Here is a 13,244-nt window from a genome sequence, read left to right on the forward strand (position 1 = left end):
GTCAATGCCACTGACACCCCTACGAAGTAAGTCTTCTTCTGTTGTTTCTTCATACCAACATACTGGAGCACCAGGATTTTTTTGCTTGTTTCCCATTTGCTCTCTGCCGCCTCTGGTAATTTCTTGCCTAGAGTCACCCTGTGATGCTCTCCCCTCCTGGGATGTCCTCCTGACCAGTAATTGGACCAGCTATTGACACCACCTGCCATCTAGGACCATTAGACGAACCGTGACCTTCCCTGCAGGGTCCGGTTATGTCTGGGGTGAGTTCCATCCTATCTTCCTTTCTTCTTAGTACATTGCCATTCTCTCCACCCCCTATTGGAGCGCTAATCTCGTATTCTTTACTTACAATTTTCTTTTTTGGCACTCTTCTGATAAGTATCTGATAAGTCTGTACCATGTTCCTCAACAGGGAGCATGCCAGCTTGTGGAATATACTGTAGAATATGCTATATTAATGGGGGTTTCTGGGCAAAAAACACCATTGATGACTTATTCGTGGGATAGGTCATCAATAGCAGATCTACTGTGAATGGCTGGAAAGCTCAGAATGCTATCTGTTCGACAGTGACATTCATACCAGTTCAGCAATGTTGCCTGGCCACCACTTGTTCTGCTCTTACAGAGTTCTCAAAAAGTTGCAAGAGTATGGTTCCGGTGCTCCCAAGTTCTGTTTTTGTGAGGGTGGTCGGTTGTAATGTGTGTCTTCTTTATCTTGTACAAAAGACACAACACTTCAATCAATCTGCTTTCGAAACAGGCTGCTTGATAGAAATGTCATTGTCGTAGGCCAAGATGAAATTCTTCCACAGGGCATGTGCTGCTGATTCTGGGATCTGGTCCTGGGTGATAAAGTGATCCACAATTATGAGGAGATATTTGAGGCCCTATAGGGACTCTTCTACGATAAGATAGTCAATAATACCAGCTGCAGTAGATAGAATGTCTGGCCGTTGCCTAAATTGCAGCCTCAGTAGCTTTTGCAGACCTCCAACGCTGCTTTCTATATTTGGGAGTATTAGTAAAACCACTCTAGTCAGTATCCATCTTGGCAAGTCCAAAGTGCCCCTTAATCTCATGCATCCATTCAGCAACCCCTCATACTTCATTCTCTGGAAACACAATTTGCCAAGTAAGGCCTACCTTGGTTAGCAACTTCACCAATAGGAATAGCAAATTTGCATGGTAAACCAGCCAGTCTCATGCTGGAGATATTTTTCTGTGTTGGTGTGAGCTGTTCTCTTTCTCTGCAGTTGTGCTGACACCTACACATAAACACTTTGTCACGATGCCAACCTGCTTGCTGCCATTTACTTATCTACATTGGATAGCTCACTCCACCATTGGGCTTACTGTCAGCTCTGCATTCTGGATAGGAACATTTCCCAAGCAATGGTAAGTCTGAACCACTTTCTCGTCACTCAACATGAAGTTTGACATCTATCTCCTCCTAGTGCTTCTCCTGCAGGGTTCTCCGCAACTGCTAGTTTCTGAGGCCTTGCAGAAACTGGTCTTACAGCACCACTTCAGCATTAGTAAAGGACATGGACCCTTGTTTTTTTGTCCACTGTAACATTGCCATTAATTCTCGTAGGACATTTATGAACATGGGCAATGTCTCCTTCTGATGCTGAACAAAGCATCTCTTTAGCAGAATGCCTTCAAATGATGTGTCTCCTCCAGAATATGAGAAACCTGCTCAAGCATCTACCTGCATGATACTGGTTGCAGCAATAATAAAATTTTGCAAATAACTTGATCAATTTTTGATATTATATGCTTGCTCCTGTGTTTCAGAGTGACTCCTCATTCCCACGAGCATGTGCATTGTCACACTGGCTGCACGCACCATACAATCGCATCAGTGAAGAATAGCCGCGATCAAGTCCCGAGACTTCTATTAGCTTAAATAGCTTAAATAGAGCCAGCTGTCTTCTTTTCCGAGCGCTGGACGCAGGTAAACACCCTTACACTTCCTTTTTTTTAAGCTCCCATAGGAGTCTATGGGAGCCTCTAGCATTATTCATCAAAACATAGGTCAACACCTATCTTTTGACGCAGCTTGAAATATCGGCGACTGAAAATGGTCATCAATTTCATGTTTCGATTGTACAATTTTTTCACATGCCCGAAAATCGCCCATGTGAATGAATGCATTGCAATCCAATGCTTCACGTGGTCACAATTTTCGGGTCACGTATTTATGCGGCTAAATAGCCAGGTAAAAACGCTCGTGTGAATAAGGTCATAGTCGGAGTGATACAAATATGTTAGTCCATATGTCAGGGTGACTCAATAACATTGCATTATATTCTGTGGCGTTCGATGCTACATGTTGCCTTTTAGCAGTTTTGGAGGATTGCCATCTGTGTAGGTCACATAACTCTGAATAATCTCAGTTGTTAATTATAATATACAAAGCTAAACTCCCACCTAAAATATTATCCTCTAAATCGGTGGTTCAATGCTAAAAGAGGTGAGTGACATAGAAAACGATCAACATGGAAGGGCAAATTTATGTCTATGCCATAGCTTACTTTAAATGAAGAATTAGATATAAAATCCTCCTGCAAAATATATCTTAGCCAATTTACTGTTCCTCCTACAAGCTATTCCTGTTTACTTACCAGCTTAAATATGATATTGAGCAAATCCCCAAGAGGCTGAGTCCCCTTCTCTTCGGAGGATAGCGATGCGGAGATGTTACAATTTCCAATACTGCAATGGGAAACACTGCTGTGTGCTGAAAAACAAACAGCTCAAACTTATGTTGCATCAGACGAACTGCTTCTTCGTTATCTATTTCAGCATATATACAGTGATGCGTAATGTCATTATCATTCTGATTCACTTTTAAATCTGGACTTAAAGTAATTAAACTTTACAAAACCATGGCGCTAGAAAACACGGAGGAAACTCTATAGACGCTCCTGTAATATGACATTGTATGATAGAAGAGATACAGTTGTATTAAACATGTTGTCTCATGAAGACACTTCCTTCTCCAGAGATGAATCCCCATGAGCCGGTTGTGGAAACTCCCTGCTTATTGCTAGGAGAAGGGGTAGAATTATATGCCAGCCGTAATGTATAACACAAATATTGTGGTACCGTGTTGGCCAGAGTGTATAAAAATGGCAAAGGCATTATACAGGTGATACCTTTATTGGCCTGCCAGAAAAAATATATTTGCCATCCTTCAGAGCACAAAGGCCCCTTCATCGGGCAGATAACCTTCCATTCATACACAGTCCTAACTTTTATTGCTCTAGCTTATCTCCCTGATGTTGCACCCCATATACAATATTTTAATATAACTTTTAAATGCTGTGCTTTTTCTCTCAGTGCTTCACTTATTATCGGCCTGATGAAGGGACCCGTGCTCTCTGAAAGCTTGCAGGTATGTTTCTTGTTACCTAATAAAGTATCACCTCTATAATGCTTTTGCCTTTTTCATACAAGAGTACTTAACATCACATACACTACCGTTCAAAAGTTTGGGGTCACCCAAACAATTTTGTGTTTTCCATGAAAAGTCACACTTATTCACCACCATGCGTTGTGAAATGAATAGAAAATAGAGTCAAGACATTGACAAGGTTAGAAATAATGATTTGTATTTGAAATAACATTGTTTTTACATCAAACTTTGCTTTCGTCAAAGAATCCTCCTTTTGCAGCAATTACAGCATTGCACACCTTTGACATTCTAGCTGTTAATTTGTTGAGGTAAGCTTGAGAAATTGCACCCCACGCTTCTAGAAGCATCTCCCACAAGTTGGATTGGTTGGATGGGCACTTCTGGCGTACCATACGGTCAAGCTGCTCCCACAACAGCTCAATGGGGTTCAGATCTGGTGACTGCGCTGGCCACTCCATTACCGATAGAATACCAGCTGCCTGCTTCTGCTGTAAATAGTTCTTGCACAATTTGGAGGTGTGTTTAGGGTCATTGTCCTGTTGTAGGATGAAATTGGTTCCAATCAAGCGCTGTCCACTGGGTATGGCATGGCGTTGCAAAATGGAGTGATAGCCTTCCTTATTCAGAATCCCTTTTATCCTGTACAAATCTCCCACCTTACCAGCACTAAAGCAACCCCAGACCATCACATTACCTCCACCATGCTTAACAGATGGCGTCAGGCATTCTTCCAGCATCTTTTCATTTGTTCTGCGTCTCACAAACGTTCTTCTTTGTGATCCAAACACCTCAAACTTGGATTCATCCGTCCACAACACTTTTTTCCAGTCTTCCTCTGTCCAATGTCTGTGTTCTTTTGCCCATCTTAATCTTTTTCTTTTATTGGCCAGTCTCAGATATGGCTTTTTCTTTGCCACTCTGCCCTGAAGCCCAAAATCCCGCAGCCGCCTCTTCACTGTAGATGTTGACACTGGTGTTTTGCGGGTACTATTTAATGAAGATGCCAGTTGGGTACCTGTGAGGCGTCTGTTTCTCAAACTAGAGACTCTAATGTGCTTATCTTCTTGCTTAGTTGTGCAACGCGGCCTCCCACTTCTTTTTCTACTCTGGTTAGAGCCTGTTTGTGCTGTCCTCTGAAGGGAGTAGTACACACCGTTGTAGGAAATCTTCAATTTCTTAGCAATTTCTCGCATGGAATAGCCTTCATTTCTAAGAACAAGAATAGACTGTCGAGTTTCAGATGAAAGTTCTCTTTTTCTGGCCATTTTGAGCGTTTAATTGACCCCACAAATGTGATGCTCCAGAAACTCAATCTGCTCACAGGAAGGTCAGTTTTGTAGCTTCTGTAACGAGCTAGACTGTTTTCAGATGTGTGAACATGATTGCACAAGGGTTTTCTAATCATCAATTAGCCTTCTGAGCCAATGAGCAAACACATTGTACCATTAGAACACTGGAGTGATAGTTGCTGGAAATGGGCCTCTATACACCTTTGTAGATATTGCACACAAAAAACAGACATTTGCAGCTAGAATAGTCATTTACCACATTAGCAATGTATAGAGTGCATTTGTTTAAAGTTAGGACTAGTTTAAAGTTATCTTCATTGAAAAGTACAGTGCTTTTCCTTCAAAAATAAGGACATTTCAATGTGACCCCAAACTTTTGAACGGTAGTGTATATGCCAACCATACAAATGTATGACATTGAAGGGCTAGGTCCAGGAACTACTGTAAGTGGAGAACTCCCTCTATGTAAAATGAAAAGATAAATAATGGATAGCGCTCCAAGAAATGGATGGAGAATGATTGTAAAAAAAGGTGCCGAGAGTGTATATAAAAAGGAGAGTAGAGTAATCACTCACCCCGTGACGCCGGGCCCGTGTCCTGGGCTACCGTGCGTCAAAATCCAAGATGACGTATCAATCCACAATAGGGATGGAGCTTCCTTACACCGGTCACAAAGGACATCTTGAAGAGAGCGTCTTGGTTGCTCCCAGAGATGAAAAATGCACCACGGGATGAAAAACAAACCAATAAAAAACAGAAAATAAACCAGCGCTCCGGTGTTTCAGAAGACCACACTCAAGTAAGTAATATTTATTACTATACTACCACCACCACAATACTAACCTCTGCAAATTTTGAGTGTGGTCTTCTGAAACACCGGAGCGCTGGTTTATTTTCTGTTTTTTATTTCTATGTAAAATGAGAATGCTTGGTCCGGGTGAGAATGTGTGTAAGTAGGTAAGTAATTGGCTCAGTGATAGAAGCAGAGGGTGGTTATAAATGGTACTACTCTGATTGGGCCACCGTTACTAGTGGGTTCCGCAAGGGTCAGTTTTGGAGGGGTTACTAGTGGCGTAACACAGGGGACAGTATTGAAGGTGTTACTGTTACTAGTGGGGTAACAGGGAGCAGTATTGGGCTCTACTCTTTTTAATACATTTATTAATGACCGGGTAGAAGGATTGTACAGTAGAATAGCAATGTTTGCAGATGATACAAAACTGTGTAAAGTAATTAACACAAGAGGGGACAGCATATGGTTATAAATGGATCTTGATAAGTTGGGGCAAAGAAGTGGCAAATGAGGGTTGGGGGGTTTCTTCTCTCTCTCTCTCCTCCCCCATCAGCAGCGCTTGTTTTCAGCGACACAGCGCCCAATCATGTGAACAGGCAATTTCACCGCTAATGAAGCTCAGGACTTGATAGCAGGAAATCGCCCATTCATACAATTTGTAGCGCAGTTAGCCATGATTTCTTTGCGCGGCTAACTGCTGTGGGATTTGTATGCTTCTGTGAATGAGCCCTTAAATGGACAATATTGGCTTCTACCTCATCGTTTTTTTTTTCGCCTTCCTCTGGATCAATATGGGGGTGGGGGGAATAGACTGAACTGGAAGAACATATGTTTTTCTCAGCCTAACATACTATGGTACATCGATATACACTAATTGGGAATCAGGAAAAAGGTCGTCTTCCTGAAACAACTTTTTATAAGTCACCAAAAGTCAAGAGGAATAAAGTTAAGGAGAGTGCCAAGTTGGCATAAGGAGCCTTAAATAGGCCATGCTAATGCCCCCTGGGGAAAAGTTATGCAAATAGGGGATGGAAAAGTACCTCCACAGTGCTGCCACCTATAGGGAGGTAGCTTCCCTATAAGACAATATCTGAGCTTTCAACCGGACTTGCAACATGACTAAGGATTAGAGATGAGCGAGCCTACTCGGCCACGCCCCTTTTTCGCCCGAGTACCGCCATTTTCGAGTACTTCGGTACTCGGGCGAAAAGATTCGGGGGGCGCCGTAGGTGAGTGGGGGGTTGCAGCGGGGAGTGGGGGGGAGAGGGAGAGAGAGAGGGCTCCCCCCTGTTCCCCACTGCTGGAAACAATAGGGGTGAGGGTCCTGCTCCAACGAGCTTACATACTACAAGTAATAGGGTGATACAGAAGGTAAAGGGGCTGGCAGTGTGCACGGTATGGTGAGGTGGAGAGTGAGGGATGCTATACACATAGACAATGGTCAGACATTTAGCCGTGTGACGGCAGAAACAGTATGACTGCAGGAGCGGTTTATGATGGCTAGCAGGGATTGCAGTCAGTAGGTCAGGGAGCATGTTATCAGGCGGAGTACAGAGGGCTTTGTTTAGGGAATTCGGTATGCCTCCCTGAAGAGGCGTGTTTTTAGAGCACGCCTGAAGTTCTGCGAGTCCTTGATTGCTCGGGTATCCTTTGGTAGTGTGTTCCAGAGGACCGGTGCTGCTCTGGAGAAGTCTTGGAGGCGGGAATGAGAAGTTCGAATTAAAGGGGCGCTCAGTCTGGTTTCGATAGCAGAGCGGAGAGCCCGGGCTGGTTGATGGATTGAGATGAGGGAGGCGATATAGGGGGGCGCTGCACTGTGGAGGGCTTTGTGGATGAAGGTAGCGAGTTTAAATTGAATTCTGTATTTAACGGGCAGCCAGTGCAGTGACCGGCACAGGGCAGAGGTGTCCGAGTAGTGGCTGGACAGGAAGATGAGCCTGGCTGCCGCATTCAGGATGGATTGGAGTGGGTAGAGTCTGGTGCAGGGGAGGCCGATCAGCAACGAGTTGCAATAATCAAGCCGGGAGTGGATGAGGGCAACAGTAAGCGTTTTTAGCGTGTCCACAGTGAGAAAAGAGCGGATTCTTGCGATGTTCTTGAGGTGCAGCTGACATGTTCGGGCCAGAGATTGGATGTAGGGGGTAAAAGAGAGATCAGAATCAAATATGACTCCAAGGCAGCCGGCATGCTGTCTAGGAGTTATGGTGGCGCCACACACTGAGATGGAGATGTCAGGAGGAGGTCGGTTAGTGGAGGGTGGAAATACCAGCAGGTCAGTTTTAGAGAGGTTTAGTTTTAGGTAAAGAGAGGACATGGTGTTAGAGACAGCGGACAGACAGTTAGTGATGTTTTGGAGTAAAGGTGCAGAGATGTCACGGGAAGAGGTGTATAGCTGGGTGTCATCAGCATACAGGTGGTATTGGAGGCCAAATCTCCTGATGGTTTGTCCAATAGGGGCTGTGTAGATAGAGAAAAGAAGGGGGCCGAGGACAGAGCCCTGGGGACCCCAACAGCAAGGGGAAGAGGAGGGGAGGTAGAGCCAGCAAAGGAGACACTGAAAGAGCGGTCAGATAGGTAGGAAGAGAACCAGGAGAGGGCAGTATCCTTTAGGCCAATGGAGCGTAGCATACTGAGGAGGAGTTTGTGGTCAACAGTGCCAAATGCTGCGGAGAGGTCGAGGAAGATCAGTAGGGAGTAATTGCCCCTCGATTTGGCTGTCAGTAGGTCATTGGATACCCTTGTAAGGGCAGTTTCTGTCGAGTGTTGAGGTCGAAAGCCAGACTGTAGGGGGTCTAGGAGAGAGTGCTCTGATAGGTAGCTTACAAGGCGGGAGTAAACCAGCCGTTCTAGTAGTTTGGAGATGAAGGGGAGGTTTGAGATGGGTCAGTAGTTGGCAGCATCAGTCGCGTCCAGAGTCGGCTTCTTTAGCAGTGGGGATATGATGGCGTGTTTGAAAGAAGAGGGAAAGATGCCAGAGGTCAGAGAGAGGTTGAATATAGTGGTGAGATGGGAGATGACCACTGGGGAGAAGGAACGGAGGAGGTGTGAGGGGAGGGGGTCGCTAGCGCAGGTGGTGGGGCGAGCAGAGAAGAGCAATTTGGAGACTTCTTCCTCTGTCGCTGGTCTGAGTACAGACAGTGAGCAGGAGCTAGATGCAGTGCTGACAAGACTAGGGTCAGGGTTAGTCTGGGGTTGGGAAGTTATTTCCTGACGGATGTGATCAATTTTCTTTTTGAAGTAAGCAGCCAGCTCTTCGGCACTGAGATCCGTCACCGGGGGCTGTGGTTTAGGGCTGAGAAGGGAGTGAAAATTATCAAAGAGCCGTTTAGGGTTGTGCGATAATGAGGAGACTAGAGAGGTGAAATAGACTTGTTTGGCATGGTGGAGGGCAAGGTTGTAGGTTCTGAGCATGAATTTGTAGTGGAGGAAATCTGCGGACCTTTGCGATTTCCTCCACAGCCGTTCAGCACTTCTAGAGCACCGCCGGATGAAGCGCGTTTGAGGCGTGAGCCAGGGTTGCCGTAGTCTACATCGGATGGCTCGGGTCCTGGGGGGCGCCGCTTCATTCAGGGCATGTTTGAGAGCGGTGTTGTAGTGAGCGGCAGCCAGGTTGGGGCAGGTGAGGAGAGAGATGAGGGACAGAGAGGACTGTAGGGATTCAGCAAAGTTCTGGGTGTGAATGGCCTTAAGGTTCCTGTAGGTACTGTAGGTAGGTGGGTCTGGAGAGATGTTAGGGAGCGTGACAGAGAAAGAGAGCAGGTTATGATCCGAGAGCGGGAGAGGGGAGTTAGTGAAGTTGGCAGCAGAGCAGAGCCGGAGGAAGACCAGATCCAGAGTATTGCCATCCCTGTGAGTGGGAGAGGCTGTGAGTTGAGAGAGACCAAGGGAGGAGGTGAGTGAAAGAAGCTGAGAGGCAGATGGGGAGTTGGGGTCATTAGTGGGGATGTTAAAATCACCTAAGATGAGGGTTGGAATTTCACAGGATAGGAAGTGGGGGAGCCAGGCAGCAAAGTGGTCCAAAAACAGGCGAGCAGCACCTGGGGGGCGATAGATAACTGCTACTCGCATGGACAGCGGGCGGAAAAGCCGTAGCGTATGTACCTCAAATGATGGAAAAGTGAGTGAGGGACAATATCCAAATTATTCAATAGAATCCATTCGAGAGTCTTCACTCTTGGGTTGCATTCATACATGGCGGATTTTGTGGCAGTTCCGAACCAAAATATGCAGCATATTTTGTGGTGCAGATTCCGGTGCAGGTCTACACCAAAATCCACGTAAAAAATCTGCACCGTGGCATGCAAATTTTGAGGCAGATCCACAGCAAAATCTGCCTCACAATACACACTAGTGGTATGAATTTTGATGCAGAATTTGACAAATTTTGTTGCTGATTTTCCGCTGCAGAAAACTCATACCAAATCCACTGCGTGTGAACACACCCTTAGGCCTCATGTCCACGGGCAAAATTGAATTGTAGAACCCCCGCAGATGATCCGCAGTTCAATATGCCCATAGACATGCACTGGGCATCCGCAGGTAATTTAATACCTGTGGATGTCATTTTATCCCGGCATGCGCATCCATCGTGCAGAAGAAAGAAGATCCGACTGCGATGGAGGAGACCCGTGCCTCGTCCAGGCGGGTGAGTAAATCTATTTTTTGGCCTCATATCTGTGGGCATGGCTGGAATCCACTGTGGAATTCTGCACTGGGAAACCGTGCGTGCCTGTGAATATGAGGCCTCAAGGGCTTATCCACACGAGCGTATATCGGCCGGCATTTTTTACAGCCGACCCATATATACGCTACCATGTGATGCTTGGGCTCGGCGCATATGCTGTCAGGAGGTGACGCTCCCCTCCAGCTGTTTGCAATGGGAGGGGTGGAGGCAGAGCTATGCACCCGCCCTTTGTTTGCAGCCCGCAATGGGAGGGGGCGGGGTGAAGCTAAGCTCCGCCTCCATTGCAAAAAGCTGGAGGGGAGGAGAGAAGAAGGAGGGAGTTTAGCAGTCACGCTGCTAAACTCCATCCTACCTCCCTTCGTGGCCGTTGTCATTGGCTCCCATAGGGGTCTATGGCAGCGGCTGTAGTCCTTAGGAATACGCCTGTGTAATCTGATGCATTGGAATCTAATGCATCAGATCGTAGCATATATCGGCCAGCCGTGAAAACTGCAGCCGATATACGCTCGTGTGAATAAGCCCTAAAGTGGATTTTCAGTTTTACGTAAGTGTTCAGCGTTGCATAATAAAAAGTAACGTAACTTTCTAATATGCTGCACTTTATGCTGCAAGGATTATGTCTGTTCAAGTTTTCAGCTTTTGATGTTCTCCTTCAGCAATTAAGGGCCTCTTACACGGGGTGATTAATCACTTGAATGGCCATTCATTAGCATGATCATTCCCAATCATTGTTCTGTGTAAACATTTGCCGCAATCCAAAGCAAAATGATAATTTGCTGATTTGTGGCTGATTGCATCTTTTGGGCTCACCTAAAAATCATCATTTGTGGACAGCACATCCCCACCTCTATACAGACACCCACCTGTCATTTGCAATGCAATCGCTGCGAAAAGAGTAGAGACAAGCAAGTGCACAAACAATGGCAGTAATCAAAATGAAACAGGATTATTGTAACCAATCGGCCCTTGCTATGGACAGTCCCTCTGTAATTCGACCCAAAGGGCTCCTTCACATGGGCATATTTGCAGGCGCACCTAAAATAATCAGCAACTGAAATACTGCAACTGACATTGCTTGCTACGTTAAAATATAGGACCTGACCTATGTTTGGTGTGCGATGCACAGGAGCTTCCATAGACTCCTATGGAAGCTGGATAACAAGGGAGGGGGAGCGAGATTAGCTAAAAATTCTGATTCTTTAGTTTATACTTCTACACAATGGGAATGGGAGATGCAAGGAGATAAGGGGGAGGAGTACTACTGCACTGCTAAACACAGAAGCACATTTTAAATGTCCAGCTGTAAGCTTCTGTTACTCCTCGTGGGGATAGGGGGACTCCCCGGGGGTTCCCTTCATTGGCCCGTCTTCCCCTCTTCCCAGAAGGGTCCTAACAGAAGTTTACAGTAGGACATTTTAAACTTGCTGTACTCTGTCTCCGAACTCTGAACAGCAGCAGAGAATGAGGAAATCCCTGTAGCGAGGAGAGAGAAAGTGGTGGGATTAGAAGGCTTCCCCAAGAGCAGGAATGTTTTAGCCTGTAAACTACCTATTACTGTCTGTGCTGCTAAGGGGTAGTTTAAGGGCTAGGCATAATGACAGTCAGTGTAATTACATCCTGCAGGGGAACCCTTGTCTCCCTGCTACAGGGGAATTCTACCATAGCAGGGAGAGAGAGGTTCCCCCAGCAGTTGGGGATTTTCTTATTCTCCCCTGCAGGTGATATCCCTCCAGCTCTGCTGAGATGAAAGGAAGCCCTGCAGATAAGTGGGTTCCTCCGGCGCTTTCCTTCACCTCTCTCTCTCCCCCTAAAGCAGCAGTGTTTTTTTAAAGCAACACACAGCTCTCAATCGTATGAATTGCCAATTTCACCGTTAATTAAGCTCGGGACTTGATTACAGGAAATCGTCCATTGACACTATTTTTTGCGCAGTTAGCCACGATTTTTTTTACTTCGGCGTGATTTTCACACTTGTGTGAATGAGCCCAGAAGAATACGGCTCAGATCGCATTAAGGGCCCCTTCAGACAGACGTATTTGCATGCGCAATGTGCAGAGAATAGAACCCATTGATTTCAATGGGTTTGTTCTCATTTGTTTGTTTTTTGCAGGTGCATTTCTCGCGTGCACAAAAAATAAGACATGCTCTATTTTTGATTGCATTTGGGCACCAAAGGTCCCCATAAAAATCTATAGGAGGTGCGCAAATGCGCGTACAGATGTGCAATATGCTATGCAATTCCATGAAAAAAAAAGAACACTTTGGGACCTCATTAGGCTAAATAGCTATTTAAAATCGCAGCGTGTTTGTTTGCTGCATGCTCAAAAAGTACATTAAAATACACAGATATGCGTGCAAAAAGCCTTGTACATAACACAAATACATTGCACTGAGCCATGCGAAAAAATGCATACGCCCAGCGTATAATGCCCGTATGATCCGGACGATTATTGTTCACTGTTCAGATTATGCAGGTATAAAAATCAAATGAAGATCGGCCCGTGTAAATGGCTGCCTGTGAACTATGAATGGAGACGGGAGGGAGGAGCAATCTCCGGCCGCTCCGCCTCCATTCACTGAGCGATGAACGCTCCCATGTGAAAGCATAAGAGCGATTATCGCCGGGGCAGCTGCCACCTGTCATCGTCCCCTGTAATTGTCTCTCCTAAATCCTAAATCATCCCTAGAAAGTGTAAAAAAATATATATATACTCAGCTCTCCGCCGCTGCCGCAGTGCTGTTTCCCCGCGGAGATGAAGAAATCCTCAGCCACAGCTGTCACAGCTGTGCCAGAGGATCGCGATCTTCTCTGTATGTTCTCAATGGGGTCGGCGTTGCTGCCGCTGGCCGCATTGACCACAAGGTGAAACCCCTGGATGCTGTTACATCCAGGGGTTGCACGTCCAAAAAATCCTGAATGCCGCGGTTACTTGTGTTTTGAAATCCGTTGTCCTATTTTTACCGGAGCAAATTTTTGTGTGCATATAAAAAACGGACATGTGACCGCTGCAATTGAAAAGCATTGGTTCTAATAGAATCGCAAACGCAAAAAAG

General features: G+C 45.7%; 1 protein-coding gene across 1 annotated transcript in view; it reads right to left on the minus strand.

Annotated features, from left to right (window-relative positions):
- Positions 1-13,244, minus strand: part of ADTRP (androgen dependent TFPI regulating protein) — a 46,278-nt gene that overhangs the window by 16,176 nt on the left and 16,858 nt on the right. Inside the window, exon 4 of the mRNA XM_066578841.1 lies at positions 2,631-2,746. Within this exon, the coding sequence (XP_066434938.1) occupies positions 2,631-2,746 (116 nt within the window). The remainder of the gene's footprint in view (positions 1-2,630; positions 2,747-13,244) is intronic.

This window comes from Eleutherodactylus coqui, chromosome 9 (assembly GCF_035609145.1).
Source record: "Eleutherodactylus coqui strain aEleCoq1 chromosome 9, aEleCoq1.hap1, whole genome shotgun sequence".
In the NCBI taxonomy this organism is placed as follows: Eukaryota; Metazoa; Chordata; class Amphibia; order Anura; family Eleutherodactylidae; genus Eleutherodactylus; species Eleutherodactylus coqui.